The sequence below is a fragment of the Bos mutus genome, chromosome 2, assembly GCF_027580195.1.
Source record: "Bos mutus isolate GX-2022 chromosome 2, NWIPB_WYAK_1.1, whole genome shotgun sequence".
Classification (NCBI taxonomy): domain Eukaryota; kingdom Metazoa; phylum Chordata; class Mammalia; order Artiodactyla; family Bovidae; genus Bos; species Bos mutus.
In genome coordinates, this window is record NC_091618.1 from 105,540,405 (window position 1) to 105,559,819 (window position 19,415).

Below are 19,415 nucleotides of genomic sequence, written 5' to 3' on the forward strand. Positions count from 1 at the left end.
TACCTAAAGAAACTAAAGACCTATATATAGAAAACTATAAAACACTGGTGAAAGAAATCAAAGAGGACACTAATAGATGGAGAAATATACCATGTTCATGGATTGGAAGAATCAATATAGTGAAAATGAGTATACTACCCAAAGCAATTTATAGATTCAATGCAATCCCTATCAAGCTACCAACAGTATTCTTCACAGAGCTAGAACAAATAATTTCACAATTTGTATGGAAATACAAAAAACCTCGAATAGCCAAAGCGATCTTGAGAAAGAAGAATGGAACTGGAGGAATCAACCTACCTGACTTCAGGCTCTACTACAAAGCCACAGTTATCAAGACAGTATGGTACTGGCACAAAGACAGAAATATAGATCAATGGAACAAAATAGAAAGCCCAGAGATAAATCCACGCACATATGGACACCTTATCTTTGACAAAGGAGGCAAGAATATACAGTGGATTAAAGACAATCTCTTTAACAAGTGGTGCTGGGAAATCTGGTCAACCACTTGTAAAAGAATGAAACTAGAACACTTTCTAACACCATACACAAAAATAAACTCAAAATGGATTAAAGATCTAAACAGAAGACCAGAAACTATATAACTCCTAGAGGAGAACATAGGCAAAACACTCTCTGACATACATCACAGCAGGATCCTCTATGACCCACCTCCCAGAATATCGGAAATAAAAGCAAAAATAAACAAATGGGACCTAATTAACCTTAAAAGCTTCTGCACATCAAAGGAAACTATCATCAAGGTGAAAAGACAGCCTTCAGAATGGGAGAAAATAATAGCAAATGAAGCAACTGACAAACAACTAATCTCAAAAATATACAAGCAACTCCTACAGCTCAACTCCAGAAAAATAAATGACCCAATCAAAAAATGGGCCAAAGAACTAAATAGACATTTCTCCAAAGAAGACATACAGATGGCTAACAAACACATGAAAAGATGCTCAACATCACTCATTATCAGAAAAATGCAAATCAAAACCATTATGAGGTACCATTTCACACCAGTCAGAATGGCTGCGATCCAAAAGTCTACAAATAATAAATGTTGGAGAGGGTGTGGAGGAAAGGGAAACCCTCTTACACTGTTGGTGGGAATGCAAACTAGTACAACCACTATGGAGAACAGTGTGGAGATTCCTTAAAAACTGGAAATAGAACTGCCTTATGATCCAGCAATCCCATTGCTGGGCATACACACTGAGGAAACCAGAAGGGAAAGAGACACGTGTACCCCAATGTTCATCGTGAGCACTGTTTATAATAGCCAGGACATGGAAGCAACCTAGATGTCCATCAGCAGATGAATGGATAAGAAAGCTGTGGTACATATACACAATGGAGTATTACTCAGCCATTAAAAAGAATACATTTGAATCAGTTCTAATGAGGTGGATGAAACTGGAGCCTATTATACAGAGTGAAGTAAGCCAGAAGGAAAAACACCAATACAGTATACTAACGCATATATATGGAATTTAGAAAGATGGTAACAATAACCCTGTGTACGAGACAGCAAAAGAGACACTGATGTATGGAACAGTCTTATGGACTCTGTGGGAGAGGGAGAGGGTGGGAAGATTTGGGAGAATGGCATTGAAACATGTAAAATATCATGTATGAAACGAGATGCCAGTCCAGGTTCAATGCACGATACTGGATGCTTGAGGCTAGTGCACTGGGACGACCCAGAGGGATGGTATGGGGAGGGAGGAGGGAGGAGGGTTCAGGATGGGGAGCACATGTATACCTGTGATAGGTTCATTTTGATATTTGGCAAAACTAATACAATTATGTAAAGTTTAAAAATAAAATAAAATTAAAAAAAAAAAAATAAAAAAAATCAGATAGGAAGAAACATCTTTAATCTGAGAAAAATATCCCCAAAACTTACAGAAAAATTATATTTAATGGTAAAATGATAAAAACTTTTCTTTTGAGTTAGAAAATAAACCTAATATGCTTCACTGAAAAAAAAAAAAAAAAAAGCAAGAGAGTTCCAGAAAAACATCTGCTTCATTGACTATGCCAAAGCTTTTGAGTATGTGGATCACAACAAACTGTGGAAAATTCTGAAAGAGATGGGAATACCAGACCACCTGACCTGCCTCCTGAGAAATCTGCATGCAGGTCAAGAAGCAACAGTTAGAACTGGACATGGAACAACAGACTGGTTCCATTCAGGAAAGGAGTACATCAAGGCTGTATATTGTTCACCCTGCTTATTTAACTTCTATGCAGAGTACATCATGAGAAATGCTGGACTGGATGAAGCACAAGCTGGAATCAAGATTGCCAGGAGAAATATCAATAACCTCAGATATGCAGATGACACCACCCTTATGGCAGAAAGTGAAGAACTAAAGAGTCTCTTGATTAAAGTGAAAGAACAGAGTGAAAAAGTTGGTTTAAAACTCAACAGTAAGAAAACTAAGATCATGGCATCCAGTCCCATCACTTCATGGCAAATAGACGGAGAAACAGTGGCTGACTTTACTTTTGGGGGCTCCAAAATCACTTCAGATGGTGACTGCAGCCATGAAATTAAAAGATTCTTGCTCCTTGGAAGAAAAGTTATGACCAACCTAGACAGCATATTACAAAGCAAAGACATTATTTTGTCAACAAAGGTCCGTCTAGTTAAAGCTATGGCTTTTCCAGTAGTCATGTATGGATGTGAGAGTTGGACTAGAAAGAAAGCTGAGCACTGAAGAAATGATGCTTTTGAACTGTGGTGTTGGAGAAGACTCTTGAGAATCCCTTGGATAGCAAGGAGATCCAACCAGTCCATCCTAAAGGAAATCAGTCCTGAATATTCATTGGAAGGACTGATGTTAAAGCTGAAACTCCAATACCCTGGCCACTTGATGTGAAGAACTGACTCATTTGAAAAGACCTGGATGCTGGAAAGACTGAAGGTGGGAGGAAAAGGGGATGACAGAGGATGAGATGGTTGGATGGCATCACTAACTCAATGGACATGAGTTTGAGTGAACTCTGGGAGTTGGTGATGGACAGGGAGGCTTGGCGTGCTGCAGTCCATGGGGTCACAAACAGTTGGACACGACTGAGCGACTGAACTGAACTGATAACAACACGTAAGCATGTAACAATGCCTCTTGTGAAAACAAAGGTGCCTGATGGAAAATCATACCAAACTGTATACCTAATTTTTAATAATTGTAAATAATGAAGTCAATCTTCAGAAAATAAACAACTAATAAAAACACATATTTCTACACTACCAAGGAAAGGTACTGGTGGAGTACATGGTAAAGAATCTGCCTGCAAGGTGGAAGACCTGGGTTTGATCCCTGGGTTGGGAAGGCTCCCCTGGAGGAGGGCATGGCAACCCACTGCAGTATTCTTGACTGGAGAATCCCCACGGACAGAGGAGCCTGGCAGGCTACAGTTCATGGGGTTGCAAAGAGCTGGACACAACTATGCGACTAAACACAGCAAGGAAAGGTAACATGTGAAGTTGAAAAAGAACATCTACTAACCTCAGATGCTGCTATTTCGGTGAAGGTATTCAATGCCTGCTCCACATTAGATTTCTGTTTGGTGGCCATCAGGCAATAGTTTTCCATTATGCGAAGCTGTACTTGACCCTGAACAGTCTGAGGTTTTAGTTCTTTAAGGAGCTTTTCTGCTGTTCTCACTGCTAACTGCACAGACTCTTGCTTCTCAGTTGAATTACTGTATGCAATTAAAAATAAATCTGTTAATATCTACTACTCATGAAACAAAATTCATTGAGATTAGAATGAGCTTGAGGGTACACTGGTTTCTACTTTTCTCACCAATTTAAAACTAATCCTATTGAAGAACATCACTTATTCTTTTCTAATATAAATTAAAGCACAGTTAGTTTAAAAAAAACAAAACTAACATAGCTTCAATCGAACATCATTAGACATTTATTCACTTTAAATTGAAAACAAAAACTGGATACTATCTACCTGTGGTAAGTGTATTCATTTCACTAATACAAAACTGAATTCAGGATAAGTAGAATCATAAAATTATCAAATAGCATATTTTCTCAGAAAATGGAAAAAAAAAAGACTATAAAATACTGTAAATCAACTGTACTTCAATTTAAAAAAATTAAAAAGGAGGGAGCAGAAAGTTATTATGTTAAAGTTCTTACTATGTGCCAAGCACTGTATTACTTCATTCAATCAATGTTGAATCCATTTTATATATGAGAAAACCAAGGCTCCAACAGAGAAAGTATTAATTTTCCAAAGGTCACATATCTATATTAAACCTAGGATTTGAATCTAAGTTTGCAGACATATAAAGTGTACTTAATTTTCCTCTCCCTGTTGCCTATTAGACTTTTAAGAAAAGAAATTCTGTATTTGTCAAAAGGTTGTACATTTTAAGTGCAATAACAATTTGTGCAATAGCAATTTTCTTATATACTGACCCACACCTGAATATAATGTATTAGTAAATCAATTAACAAAAGGAAATTAAATTCTCAAAGCCTAATAATCACTGGGCTTCCCTGGTGGCTCAGAGGTTAAAGCGTCTGCCTGCAATGCGGGAGACCAGGGTTCGATCCCTGGGTCGGGAAGATCCCCTGGAGAAGGAAGTGGCAACCCACTCCAGTATTCTTGCCTGGAGAATCCCATGGAGGGAGGAGTCTGGTAGGCTATACAGTCCACAAGGTCGCAAAGAGTCAGACACAACTGAGCTACTTCACTTTCACTTTCAATAATCACTGAAGCCACTGATCTTCTCAGGCTTTTCTTTTACCTTCTCTAAAAGATTTTACACTGTTGGTAACCTTCTCCCAAGCTCCTCTTCTTTGTTTTTTGTTAAGATTACAGTTTTCCTTCTCTCTCCACCAAAGTCATTGTCCTTTCCTTACCTCTCTTCCTCCTCCAATCTCCTTGAATGTTAGCACACCCCAAATTTAGGTCTTAGACTTCCGTTACTGCATTCTACTTGAAAACAGGTCATTCATGGGGTCCTGACTACCCACTCAGCACTGGTCCCCCAAATCTGTAACTCCAGCTGCGACTTCCCTTTTGAGTTCTATATTCTGAGTTTGGTGTTTTCAACCCATGGCTGAAGATTTCCATGTGGACAGCCTTTAGTTGCATAACAACAGCAGGATACTTTAACCTTTCTAAAACAAACAAAAAATAAAAATGCCTCTCCCTTACTGTAAATCCTTCAGTGGGCCTCTATAATCCAAGCCTTCAAAGTTGTCACTGACACATCTCAGCAACTGGGTCCTGTTTTCTCCCACTCCTCTATGCAGCTTCCCCTGACTGCTATGATTTCTATGAATTCCTCCAACACTTAACATCAATTTAACCCATTTCTGTTTTGTTGGAGAGTGAATGGTTTCAGATACTGTCTTGCCTACCAGGTCAATCGCATGTTCCTGGAGGCAGAAACCGTCTCTTCTATTCCCTTTACATCCTTACGCTGCCCTCCTGCCTTCCACAAACGGCCACTGACAGAAACACAACCCCTGGCCAGGGCTGCACCACAAGGCTCGCAGCAAGTGGCTGAGGCCAGGTAGGACTCAACCTAAAGCTTGCCTCCACCGTATTCTAACTCCATCACACTAGACAGGTTAACTCTGAGCTTTTTCACAATGCTGTAATAGGGAATAAATATTAATAAGACAGTGTGTTAATAAAGTATAGAGCACAGGGTTTGGCAGATAGCTATCATGTTAGGAAGTTACTGTTATGTGGGCAATTTTTCCCTAAGTAATCAAACTCTACAATTCATCCCATTTTTTACAGAGTAATTGGGGGGCTGTCTTTAATAACATCTATTCTGATTTAGGAAACCTATAAGCATTTCATACTTGTTTCAGAGAAGAGTTATTCCAGCTGATTTACTCACTAAACTTTCATTAGTGCTCTCCTGGAATTTAGTTCTCCTTATAAAACACCCTTGCTTATTTGCCCCTAACAAGTGTTTTTTGTTTTTTTTTTTAAAGTGTATCTTGTCAACTACTACTCACCCCAGATCTGCATCCAGATTTTCAAATACTTCGCCTCCAACAGTTTCATTATCTGGATTCAAACAGATTTCTATCATATTATAAAGGGCATTTTGGCCCCAGTCACTGTCTTTCCGAGCTTTATTAAAATGTCGAAGGGCATCATTTGGTTCTCCAGTATACCTTGTTACATGTTAAAAAAAAAAAAAAAAAAAAAGCATTACTTATTTCAATCACTACAAACTTTAAATCATTTATAATTTATTTAGTAAATAAAACTATCACTTTAAAATGCAGAAATTTTGTAATTGAATGAGAAAAACATTATATAGAGTTTATTTGCTAACAAATTTACCAAAGATATAATCCTTTACAGTACTGAAATCCTGGCTCCAGTTTTGCTCTGGAGTTACGTTTCTCAGCCATTAAGAAAAATCGTGGAACATCTTCAAGTTTTCCACATCTTCTTAAGAAATCAATTAAACGAGATAGCGTCATATAATTATCTAGAAACAAAGAACATTTCGGTTATGGAAAACATTTTACAGCTTTTGTTTTGATGGTTGAAATCTTACTTTATTAAAGTATAGTTTGCTTCAAATGAAGTGCAATTTAAATATAAATAAAAGAAGTACCTTAGGGGTTATAAGTCCCTAAAGAGACTGTATGGACAGTGGATGATTTCTCAAACAATAAAGCTGGGGTTGGTCTGGTCACAGTGAGAGAATGTTCATTATAGGCAAATCTATAAAATGCATATTCGTTGTGACTTACTTTTCAGTCATTATTCCTGGGACCAAAACCTTCTAGAAAGAAACAGCCTCTGCACAATCTAAACTCTTAGAAGTACAATTCAGGAGGATCAATTTGATTGCACAGGACAAGTCTGTCTCTGAGATCTGCTTTCTGACTTCTGCTTCCGAGGTGGTACTAGTGGTAAAGAACCTGCCTGCCAATGCAGGAGAAGTAAGAGATGTGGGTTCGATCCTTGGGTCAGGAAGGTACCCTGTCGAAGGGCATGGCAACCTACTTCAGTATTCTTGCTTGGAGAATCCCATGGACAGTGGAGCCTGGTAGGTTATAGTCCATAGGGTTGCACAGAGTCGGAAATGAACGAAGCGACTTAACAGGCAGGCAGCTAGGAAGCAGGTGAGAATATCTTGCTGCTGCTGCTAAGTCGCTTCAGTCGTGTCCGACTCTGTGCGACCCCACAGATGGCAGCCCACCAGGCTCCCCCGTCCCTGAGATTCTCCAGGCAAGAACACTGGAGTGGGTTGCCATTTCCTTCTCCAATGCATGAAAGTGAGAAGTGAAAGTGAAGTCGCTCAGCCGTGTCCGACTCTTAGCGACCCCATGGACTGCAGCCCACCAGGCTCCTCCATCCATGGGATTTTCCAGGCAAGAGTACTGGAGAACATCTTAATGATAACGTTTAGGGTGGGCAATTAGGAATTTTACTCCAGACGTGCCTTAATGTGTATACGTACCTGAAACACTAGATACCCACTTGCCATATTATAACCTTATATTAATCCCAGTATTTTAATCCTATTTTATCTTCTTCTAAGGAAAAAGAGTTAGGTATTTAGTCTTGGGTATAATTTTCTGGCAGGCTCTGCCAGAAATTAAATCTATTCAGGCCTTTCTAATCACTAAAATACTAAATTTTGAGAATCATTTTAATACCTGTTTTTTAAGATTATAAAAACAATGCATGGACACTTGAGAAAATTTGGAAAACTATAGAAAAGTATAAAGGAGAAAAATAATCCCTCATATTCCCACCAACTAGAGATTACCACATTTTGGTACATTTCCTATCTTTATGAGTGGAAATCAATTTATAAATATTTAAATGCAAACAAATATGTTGCTTACATATATAAAAGTTAGAGTCATGTTTGGGATTCTGATTCTGACTCAACATTGTATAGTAAACATTTCCTGTCATAAAATGATCTTCAAAAACATTTTAGTCACTGTACTCTTGTCTATCACACTGATGGCTCACACTTTATTTCTGTATAGTTATATTTTTTAGATATTGGATCTTATAAGTATCTGTTAGCACAGGACGCATGGTAGGGATTTATAAAATTCCTTATTTATATAAGCTTTTCTGATCACTTTGCTGGGGCTTCCCTGATAGCTCAGTTGGTAAAGAATCTACCTGCAATGCAAGAGACCTGTTTTGATTCCTGGGTTGGGGAGATCCGCTGAAGAAGGGATAGGCTACCCACTCCAGTATTCTTGGGCTTCCCTTGCGGTCCAGCTGGTAAAGAATCTGCCCACAATGTGGGAGACTTGGGTTCGATCCCTGGGTTGGGAAGATACCCTGGAGAAGGGAAAGGCTACTCACTCCAGTATTCTAGCCTAGAGAATTCCATGGACTATACCAATGGAGTCACTGAATTCCTAGAATTAAAGCACACACATACAAAGAAAAACTTAAAAGCAATTTATCCTGATTCTATTTTGTAAGGAAAGAGAACATGCCATATAATCCAGCTCTTCCACTTCTGGGTATATACCCACAAGAACTGAAAGCAGGGACCTAATGAAATATTTGTACACCAGTGTTCACAGCAGCCAAAAGGTGGAAACCACCCAAATATCCATCAGTGGATGCATGGATAAACAAAACATGGTATATATATGTAAAGGCATATTATTTCAACTTAAAAAGGAAGGAAATTCTGATGTGCCACACACAACATAGATAACCCTTGAAAACGTTGAATTAAGTGAAATAAGCCAACAAAAAAAGAACAAGTACTGTATGATTCCATTTATAAAAGGTATCTAGAGGAATCAAATTCATAGAGGCAAAAAGTAGATGGTGATTGTCAGGGCCTGCAGGAAATGGGGAGTTAGGGTATAGAATTTCAGTTTGAAATGAAGAAAAAGTTCTCAAGATGGATCATGGTGATGGTTACACAAAAATGTCAATGTACTTAATGCCACTGAACCACATGCTGAAGAATGGCTAACATGGCAAATTTTATGTTATGTATGTTTTAACAAATACAAAAAAAATCATGAAAAAACAGGAACCTCTGTGGGCTTTGCATCTACTCTTTTACATGATGTCAAAACAATCCAGGTTACAATATAACCATTTGTCTTTTTAAAAGTTTTATTGCCATATAGTTGACTTACAATGGTATGTGAATTTCTGCTGTACAGAAAGTGATTCAGTTATACAAATATACACTTTTATTAATATTCTTTTCCATTATGGTTAATCACAGGATACTGAATATACAATTTTGTGCTATACAGTAGGCCCTTGTTGTTTATCCATTCCATTAGCTTACATGTGTTAACTGGACTCTCTTCCCCATGGCAACCACAGCTCTTTGCTACGTCCATGAGTCTGTTTTGTAGATAGGTTCATTTGTCATATTTTAGATTTCACATGTAAGTGATATCATATGCTATCTGTCTTTCTCTTTCTGACTTACTTCACCTATTATGATAATCCCTAATCCATGTTGCTGCGAATGGCATGATTTCATTCTGTTTTTCATGGCTGAGTAATACTCCATTGTATATATGTACTACTACTTCTTTATCCATTCCTCTGTTGATGGATATTTAGGTTGTTTCCACGTCTTGGCTATTGTGAATAGTGCCGCTGTGAACATAACGGTGCGTGTTTCTTTTTTAGATCAGAGTTTTGTCTGGATATATACACAGGAGCGGGACTGCTGAATCAAACAGTATTTCTATTTTTAGTTTTCTCAGGAACTTCCATTATTGTTTTCCATAGTGGCTGTACCTACTTACATTCCCACCAACAACAGTGTGGGAGGGCCGCTTTTTCTCCATATCTTCTCTGGCATTTGTTACTTGTAGAGTTTTTAGTAATAGCTATTCTGACTGGTGTATGGTGGTATTTCATTGCAGTTTGATTTGCAATTCCCTAATTAACTATGTTGAGTATCTTTTCATGTGCCTATATATTTCTTTGGAGAAATGTCAAATTAGGTCTTCTGCCCATTTTAAAGTTTTATTTTTTTTTTTTAGCTGTTGAGTTGTATGAGCTGTTTGTACAATTTGGAAACTAAGCTCTTGTCGGCTGCATCATTTGTAAATATTTTCTCCCATTCTTTGAATCTTTACATTTTGTTTATGGTTTCCTTTGCTGTGCAGAAGCTTTCCTCTTTAAAGAACTAGCTATTGGTTTTATTGATATTTTCTATTGGTTTAAATCTCTATTACCTATTTGATCTTTATTATTTCCTTCCTTCTGCTGACTTTAGGTTTTATTACTTCTTTTTCTAATTGTTTTAAGTGGCAAATTAGGTTATTCAAGATTTTTCTTGTTACTTTGAGCAAAGTCTGCATTGCTATAAACTTCCCTCTAAGAACTGCTTTTGCTGCATCCCATAGATTTTTGTATGGCTGTGTTTTCATTGTCATTTGCCTCAAGGTATTTTGTAATTTCCTCTTTGTTTTACTGTTTATTCATTAGTTTTTTTAGTGGTATGTTCTTTAGTTTCCATGGAATAATTTTTTCTCATTTCTTTTTCTGTCACTGATGTCTAGTTTCACGCCACTGTGGTCAGAAAAGATGCTTAGGATTATTTCTATACTTTTAAAATTCACTGAGGCCCATTTGTGCCCTAGTATGTGGTCAATCCTAGAGAATGTTCCAGGGGCATGTAAAGAATGTGTACTCTGGTGTTTTTTTGGGGGGATGGGGGATTTAATGACCTGAAAATATCAATTAAGTCTTAACTGTATTATTGTATCACTTGGGATCTCTGTTGCCTTATTCATTTCCTGTCTAGAAGATCTGTCCATTGATTCAAATGAGGTGTAAAAGTCTCCTATTGTTGTATTCTTGTCGATTTCTCCTTTTATGTCTGTTAGTATTGTTTTAGACATTTGGGTGCTCCTATATTAAGTGTATATATGTGGCTGCTGCTGCTGTTCAGTCGCTAAGTTGTGTGTGACTCTCTGCTATCCCACGGACTGCAGCATGCCAGGCTCTTCTGTCCTCCATGATCTCCCAGTTTGCTCACTCATGTCCATTGAGTTGGTGATGCTATTTAACCATCTCATCCTCTGCCAACCCCTTCTCCTTTGCCTTCAATCTTTCCCAGCATCAGGGTCTTTTCCAATGAGTGAGCTCTTCACATCAAGTGGCCAAAGGATTGGAGCTTCAGGATCCGTCCTTCCAATGAATATTCAGAGTTGACTTCCTTTAGTATTGACTGGTTTGATCTCCTTGCTGTCCAAGGGACTCTCAAAGAGTCCTTTCCAGCACCACAGTTCAAAAGGATCAATTCTTTGGTGCTCAGCCTTCTTTATGGTCCACCCCTCACATTCGTACATGACTACCGGAAAAACGATAGCTTTGACTATACGGCCCTTTGTCGGCAAAGTGATGTCTCTTCCTTTTAATACACTGTCTGGGTTTGTCATGGCTTTTCTTCCAAGGAGAAAGTGTCTTTTAATTTCATGGCTGTAGTCCCTGTCTTCAGTGATTTTGGAGTCCAAGAAAAGAGAATCTGTCACTGCTTCCACCTTTTCTGCTTCTATTTGTCATAAAGTGATGGGACTGGATGCCATGGTCTTTTTTTTTTGAATGCCGAGTTTTAAGCCATGTTTTTTTCACTCTCCTCTTTCACCTTCATCAAGAAGCTCTTTAGTTCCTCTTCACTTTCTGCCATTAGGGTAGCACCACATGCATATCTGAGGTTGATATTCTCCCAGCATTCCTGACTCCAGCTTGTGATTCATCTAGCCCACCATTTCACATATGTACTGTGCATAGAAGTTAAATAAGCAGAGTGACAATGTACAGCCTTGAAATACTCCTTTCCACCAATTTTGAACCAGTTTGTTGTTCCATGTCCAGTTCTGTTGCTTCTTGACCCACAAAGAGGTTTCTCTGGAGGCAGGTAAGGTGCTCTGGTATTCCCCTCTCTTTAAGAATTTTCCACGGTTTGTTGTGATTCACACAGTCAAAGGCTTTAGCATAGTCAATGAGTCAGATGTTTTTCTGGAAATCTTGCTTTCTCCATGATCCAATGAATGTTGGCAATTTGATCTCTGGTTCCTCTGCCCTTTCTAAATCCAGCTTGTACATCCGGAAGTTCTCGGTTCACATACTGCTAAAGCCTAGCTTGAAGGATTTTGAGCAAAATCTTGCTAGCATGTGAAATGACTGCAATTGCACGATAGTTTGAACATTCTTTGGCATTACCCTTCTTTGGGAATGGAATGAAAACTGACATTTTCCAGTCCTATGACCACTGCTGAATTTTCCAAATTTGCTGATCCATTGAGTGTAGCACTTTAACAGCTTCATCTTTGGGGATTTGAAATAGCTTAGCTGGAATTCCATCACCTCCACTAGCTTTGGTCATAGTAATGCTTCCTAAGGCCCACTTGGCTTCACACTCTAGGATATCTGGCTCTAGGTGTGAGTGACCACACCATTATGGTTATTTGGTTCATTAAGACCTTCCTTGTATAGTTCTGTGTATTCTTGCCATCTCTTCTTAATTGCTTCTATTTCTGTCAGGTCCTTACTGCTTCTGTCCTTTTTCATTCTCATGCATGAAATATTCCCTTGATATTTCCAATTTTCTTGAAGAGATCTCTAGTCTTTCCCATTCTATTGTTTTCCACGATTTCTTTGCAATGTTTACTTAAGAAAGCCTTCTTATCTCTCCCTGCTATTCTCTGAACTCTGAATTCAGTTGGATATATCTTTCTCTTTCTTCCTTGCCTTTTGCTTCTCTTCTTTCCTCAGCGATTTGTAAAGCCTCCTCAGACAACCATTTTGCCTTGTTGCACTTCTTTTTCTTTGGGATGGTTTTGGTCACTGCCTCCTCCTCAGTGTTATGAACCTCTGTCCATAGTTCTTCAGGTATTCTGTCTACCAGATCTACTCCCTTGAATCTATTTGTAACTTTCACTGTGTAATCATAAAGAATTTGATTTAGGTCATACCTGCATGGTCTAATGGTGTTCCCTACTGTCTTCAATTTGAACCTAAATTTCACAATAAGGAGCTGATGATCTGAGCCACAGTCAACTCCAGGTCTTATTTTTGCTGACTGTATAGAACTTCTCCATCTTTGGCTACAAAGAATATAATCAATCTGATTTCAGTATTGACCATGTGGTGATGTCCACGTGTAGAGGCATATTTTGGTTTGTTGGAAAATGGCATTTGCTATGACCAGTGTGTTCTCTTGACAAAACTGTTAGCCTTTGCCCTGCTCCGTTTTGTACTCCAAGCCCAAACTTGCCAGTTGTCCAGTTATCTCTTGACTTTCTACTTTTGCATTCCAATCCGTTATGCATATATGTAGACAAGTGTAAAATCTTGTATTGATTCTTTTGTCATTATATAGTGTCCTCCCCTAACTTTCTTTATGGCGTAGGAACTCTGCTCAATATTCCCTAATAACCTAAATGGGAAAATAATTTGAAAAAAGAGTAAATACATGTATAACTGAATCAGTGAATTTCTCCTTTTAAAGTCTGTTTTGTCTGATATGAGCAAAACTACCCCCAATTTCTCATTTCCAGGAAAAATGTTTTCTATCCCTTCACTTTCAATCTTTGTGTGTCCTTTGACCTAAGTGGGTCTCTTGCAGGCAGCATATTGTAGACTCTTGGGGTTTTTTTCTTCCTCCTTAATCCAATTTGCTACTCTGTCTCTTTTGATTGGAGCATTTAGTCCATTGACATTTAAGGTAATTATTGATGGATAACTAACTACTGCCATTTTAACTACTTTCCCATTGATTTTATATTTCTGCTTTATCCCTTTTTCTGTTTGTTTTCTTTTGTGGCTTGATGATTTTCTCTTGTATTATACTTATGTTCTCTTCTTCCTGGTTTCTGTGAATCTACTGTTATGTTTTTGATTTGTGGTTATCCTGTTTTTCAAGTATGTTAATCACATCCTATATCTACTTGCCTTAGAGACTGGTAGTCATATAGGCTCAAACACATTTGAAGATATGAAAAAAAAAGATCTACTTTTTCTTACTCTCCTCATATGTATTTTATAATTTTGATGTCCTCTTTTACATCTTTTACTGTTCATTGTGGTTATCATTAGTTGCACTGAAAAAAAAATTTTTTTTAAGCCGTGTCCTGGCTTATTAGGATGATTTGCTTTGTAATTGTGATTTTCTCTTTCCTATATATTCTTCTTTCTTATTCAGAGAAGAAATTTTTGATATTTCCTCTAGGATTTAGTAATACTGTTTCTTTTAGTTTCTGCTGTCTAAGAAATTCTTTTTTATAGATGAAAATAAAGCTATTCTTTTTTAAAAAATGTTTATACTGGAGTATAGTTAGGTATACAGTGAAGTGACTCAGTTATACATATGCATGTATTCATTCTTTTTCAAATTCTTCTCCTGGTTAGGCTATTAGAGAATATTGAGCAGAGTTCCCTGTACTACACTGTCGGTCCTTCTCAGTTATCTATTTTAAGTATAGCAGTATATGTATATATCAATCCTAAACTCCCAACTTATCCCTTCTCCTTGACCTTTCCCCTTTGGTAACCATAAGTTTGATTTCTGTGAGTCCGTTCCTTTTGTAAATAAGTTCATTTGTATTTTTTAGATTCAGCACATAAGTGATATATGATATTTGTCTTTGACTTACTTCACTTAGTATGATAGTCTCCAGGCCCATCCATGTTCCCGCAAATGGCAGTACTTTTTCAAGTATTATTTCATTCTTTTTAATGGCTGTGTCATATTGCATTGTACATATGTACTACATCTTCTTTATCCATTCATCTATCAATGAAGATTTAGGTTGTTTCCATGTTTTCCCTGTTGTAGACAGTGTTACAATGAACATTGGGTGACTTTGTCTGGATATATGCCCAGGAGTGGGATTATTGGCTCACATATGTGGTAGCTCTATTTTTAGCTTTTAAGAACCCTCCATACTGTTCTCCATGGTGGCTGTACCAAGGCACAGTGCCATCAGCAGGGCAGTAGGGTTTCCTTTCTTCCCCATTCTCCCCAGTGTTTACTGTTTGTAGACTTTTTGATGATGCCCATTATGAGTGGTGTGAGGTGATATCTTAATGTAATTTTGGTTTGCATTTCTCTAATAATTAGCAGTACTGAGCATCTTTTCATGAGTCTCTTGGTCATCTGTGTGTCTTCTTTGTAGAAATGTCAACCTAGGTCTTCTGCCTATTTTTTGATTGGGTGATTTATTTTTTTGATAGTGCGCTACATGAGGTGTTTATAGATTTTGGAGATTAATCTCATCAGTCTCATCATTTGCAAATATTTTCTCCCATTCTGTGGGTTATCTTTTTGTTATGGTTTCCTTTGCTGTGCAAAAAGCCTTAGAGTTTATGTAGAGTTTACCCATTTTTATTTGTTTTTATTTCCATGACTCTAGGAGATGGATCCAAAAAGATACTGCTGCAATTTATGTCAAAAATTTATGTTTTTCTCTAAGACTTTTATAGTATCAGGTAGTCTTACATTTAGGTCTTTAATACATTTTAAGTTTATTTTTCAGCCAGTCTATACATTCTGGTTGGAGCATTTAATATATTCACGTTTAAGGTAATTATCAATATGTATATTCTTGGTGCCATTTTGTTAACTGCTTTGAATTTGTTTTTGTAGGTGTTTTTCCTTCCCTCCCCTTTTCTCTTGTGATCTGATGACTAACTTCAGTGTTTGGATTTCTTTTTCTGTATCTATTAGAGATTTTCAATTTGCAGTTACCATGAGGCTCTGATATAACAGTCTGTATATAAACAAGATTGCTTTTAAGTTGCTGATTTTTTCATTTCAAGTGCATTTTCAATATCCTGCATTTGTACTCTCCTCACAACTACTGGTTTTGATATCATATTAGTGTGTGAATGATTTCCTACCTCTGTGCTTCTTGTAGGACCTGGGTGTCTGTTTCTTTCTTTAGGTTTTGCTAAGTTTTTAGCCATAATTTCTTTACATGTGGTGTTGAGCTCTTTCTCTCTTTCATCCCCTTCTGGAACCCCTATTATGCATAGATGGGCATGGTAAATTATCCAAAGGTCTCGTATATTGCTTTCATTTTTTTTTCATTGACCTTCTGTCCTGATTGGGTGTTTTTCATTATTCTATCTTCCAGGTTACATATTCATTCTTCTGCATTATTTACTCTGTTATTCATTGTCATTAGTTCGGTTTTTGTCTTGGTAAATGAGTTTTCTAATTTTCCTTGGTTCTTTTTCTTTCTTTTTACATTTTTCTAGTTCCTTTCTACAGTACTCTGCATTTCTGTTGACAGCCTTTCTTAATTCCTTCAGTATTTTCATTATCTTCTTTTTGAGATTGGTGTCTATTAACTGAAGAGGTCTGTTTCATTGCCTGTTCTTTCAGGGGAGTTCTTTTAATCTTTTAACTGGGAGTGGTTTCTCTGCTTCATTTTACTTCTATTTCTCTTACTCTGAGTTTAGGAGAAATAGTTATGTACTGTGGTCTTGGAGGCCTATTTATATGTGGGAGCATCCCTATGTAGCTCATGTGGGATGAATATTTTTGGCGTGAGGGCTGTTTATTGTATGGATGTTTGTTGCCTCTTTCCTTAGTGTGGGCTAGTCATTATCCCCTTGAAGAGGGTATCCAGATGCAGTTGCTGGTGCCCAGTCATGGGGTTCTCAGCAGTGGTGGCAGCTCATACATGCCCCTAGAACATGCAATGGGAACAGAGGCAGCTTGTGACTGCACAGGGAGTCCAGAAGGACAGAATCATTGGCTGGAGACCTGTCCTGAAGCACAGACGAGGGCAGTGGTGGTAGCTCACAGCCACCTCTGAAGCCCTAGGGGCAGTGGTGGCTTACAACTGCTCCTGGAGCTCATGCAGGCTGCATCTTGACATCTGAGAGCTCACAAAGGAGAAAAGGCTGTAATGGCGAGTTCCATCCCTTCCCTTGCACACTACCCACAGAGTGATACCCAGCCTCTGAAGCAGACCAGGCTGCTTCTGCCTACATCCTCAGGTGCAGACTCTAGCATCTTGAGGTTTCTGCATAGCCCATCCCACTTTACTCCCTGGATCTGATCTCTGAAGCCTGAGCTTCTTTACCAAGCCCCCACCCACATTGGTGGACATGTGTTTCAGGGGGTGAGTGCAGAGTGGTGGCACTGACTGTGCAGGTCTCTCCTCATTCTACCAGAGGCAAAAACAGTTGCTGCATTCTCCAAGGCTCCAAAGCTCCCCCTCTTTTCCAGCTGATCTCCCCGTGAGGGGACTTTCCAGGGTGCAAGAACCTTTCCTCTTTCACAGCTCCCTCCCAGGAAGGCAGGTTCCAATTCCTTTCTTACTTTTTTGCTTTTCTTTTTTCTTTTGTTCTACCAGGTTATGTGGAGATTTTCTTGTCCTTTCAGAGGTCTGAGGTCTTCTGTCAGCATTCAGTAGATATTCTATGACAGTCATTCCACATGTAGATATATTTTTGATGTATTTGTGGAGGAGGTAAACTCATGTCCTAATACTCTGCCATCTTGACCACACCCTCCACCCACATTTGCCTTTCTTAACCCATAATGTTTGGTTTCAAAATTTTATTGCCTTTGCCTTTGGTATCATCAAAAAGAGGATATGATATGAATACAATTTCATAAAGAAGATTCGGATATTTGTATTGTCCTTAGACTATGAAACTCAGCTTCCCTGGTGGCTTAGATGGTAAAGCATCTGCCTGCAATGCAGGAGACCCGGGTTTGATTGCTGGGTAAGGAAAATCCCCTGGAGAAGGAAATGGCAACCCACTCCAGTACTCTTGCTTGGAAAATACTATGGATGGAGGAGCCTGGTAGGCTACAGTCCATGGAGTCACAAAGAGTTGGACACGACTGAGCAATTTCACTTTCTATCTTTCTTTGACTGCAAATTCAAGCAAATTACTCAAATTCTCTGAGTCTGGGATCACTCACTTTCTTAAAATAGGATTATAATATTGACCTTGAGAGTACCATGGAAACCAAGTAAAATAAAAGCATTAAAGAGCTTAAAACTACAAACATCAATAGTAATATATAAATAATGCCAAATATTGTAATAAAAACTAGGACTATCCTATAAAAAAGCCATAGAATCTAAAAGCTATATTGGATTAAACAAGAAGTAAATTTAGGTTGAAATTTCTGGCCCCCAATTTTTTGTATGACTTTGCTAATGTGTGTGATGTATGATATTGCTGATATAATCTAAAGTCAACCTTAGGAGGCCAGTTTCTTGAATAATTATCACCTTAAAATATTATTGAAGTGCATTTATTATTAGTTGAAGTTATAATTACCACTGATAGGTTAGATTGCATTAACTTGTCTTTTGGTTAACCATAAAATTCGACAGAGGACAAATTTGTACACTTTAGAAATCTGTCAAAAGATGAAATGTATTATATTCTGAAAAGTTAGTTCAAGTAATGATGAATAGTGAGGACTTACTAAAAAAAAAACACACACACACACAGTGTGATGCAATGAGGAATGAAGTGCTATGGAATTTCATTGCGTTTCTTAATATTGCCTGGGGGAGGAAGAAAAGGTTTCACATTGGACAGACCTTCCAGCAGCCTGAAGGGCAGGAGGGGGATCTTGTTATTCAAAGGGCAGACAGCATATGCAAAGACAGGACTGATAATGGAATGGAGAGTGCTGTATACTGAATTAGAGGAAGTGGGATATGAAATACAGATGGAAAGGTAACCCTGGCATATATTATTATCAAAATAATGCTCTATTTTAGACTTTTAGACTTTTTTTAAAGCAGAAGAATAGTTTTAGAATGAATATGATAGTCCTGTAATAGCCTGGAAGAGCAAGAGCCTAGAGACTAGAAGATTAGCTGGGAAACTGCATTAGCCCATGTGAGAGGTACGTGTGAAGTCACTTCAGTCGTGTCCAACTCTTTGAGACCCCATGGACTGTAGCCCACCAGGCACCTCTGTCCATGGAATTTCTCAGGCAAGAATACTGGACTGGGTTGCCATTTATACTCCAGGGGATCTTCTCAACCCAGAGATTGAACTTGTCTCCTGCTTGGCAAGTGGATTCTTTACCACTAGCGCCAGGTTAATAAAGTCCTTAATTAGAGCAGGGGGCTAGGAGAAGACAGGATGTGATAGTTCACCGTTGAGCAGAAAGAACTAATGGGACTTGCTAACCAATTAGTGTGAGGGAGGGGGAAAGCTCAGGATGATCTGGAAGTTTTGAGAGAGAAAAGGTTTGTAATCTGTTAAAAGTGCAATAATTAGATCTGTAAGGAGAATTTTCTACTAGCTAGGTTAAATCAGATTAGTACATTTCTGAAGTAAGCTCAAACACAACATTAAAGTATAAGATGTTCTGCTGAGAATAACACACAGGAAGTATTGTGCAGGTTTGAGAATAATTCTGAAAAAGCT

The 19,415-nt window shown here is 38.1% G+C and overlaps 1 protein-coding gene across 2 annotated transcripts in view; it reads right to left on the minus strand.

Annotated features, from left to right (window-relative positions):
* TTC21B (tetratricopeptide repeat domain 21B) overlaps positions 1-19,415 on the minus strand; it is a 100,560-nt gene that overhangs the window by 24,851 nt on the left and 56,294 nt on the right. For both annotated transcript variants that reach the window (XR_011461508.1, XM_005893457.2), the window contains exons 23-25: positions 6,357-6,507; positions 6,023-6,184; positions 3,528-3,723 (exon numbers count right to left, since the gene is read on the minus strand). Coding sequence is in view for 1 of the 2 variants with exons in the window: in XM_005893457.2 (XP_005893519.2) it covers positions 3,528-3,723; positions 6,023-6,184; positions 6,357-6,507 (509 nt within the window). In the remaining variant the exon portion in view is untranslated. The remainder of the gene's footprint in view (positions 1-3,527; positions 3,724-6,022; positions 6,185-6,356; positions 6,508-19,415) is intronic.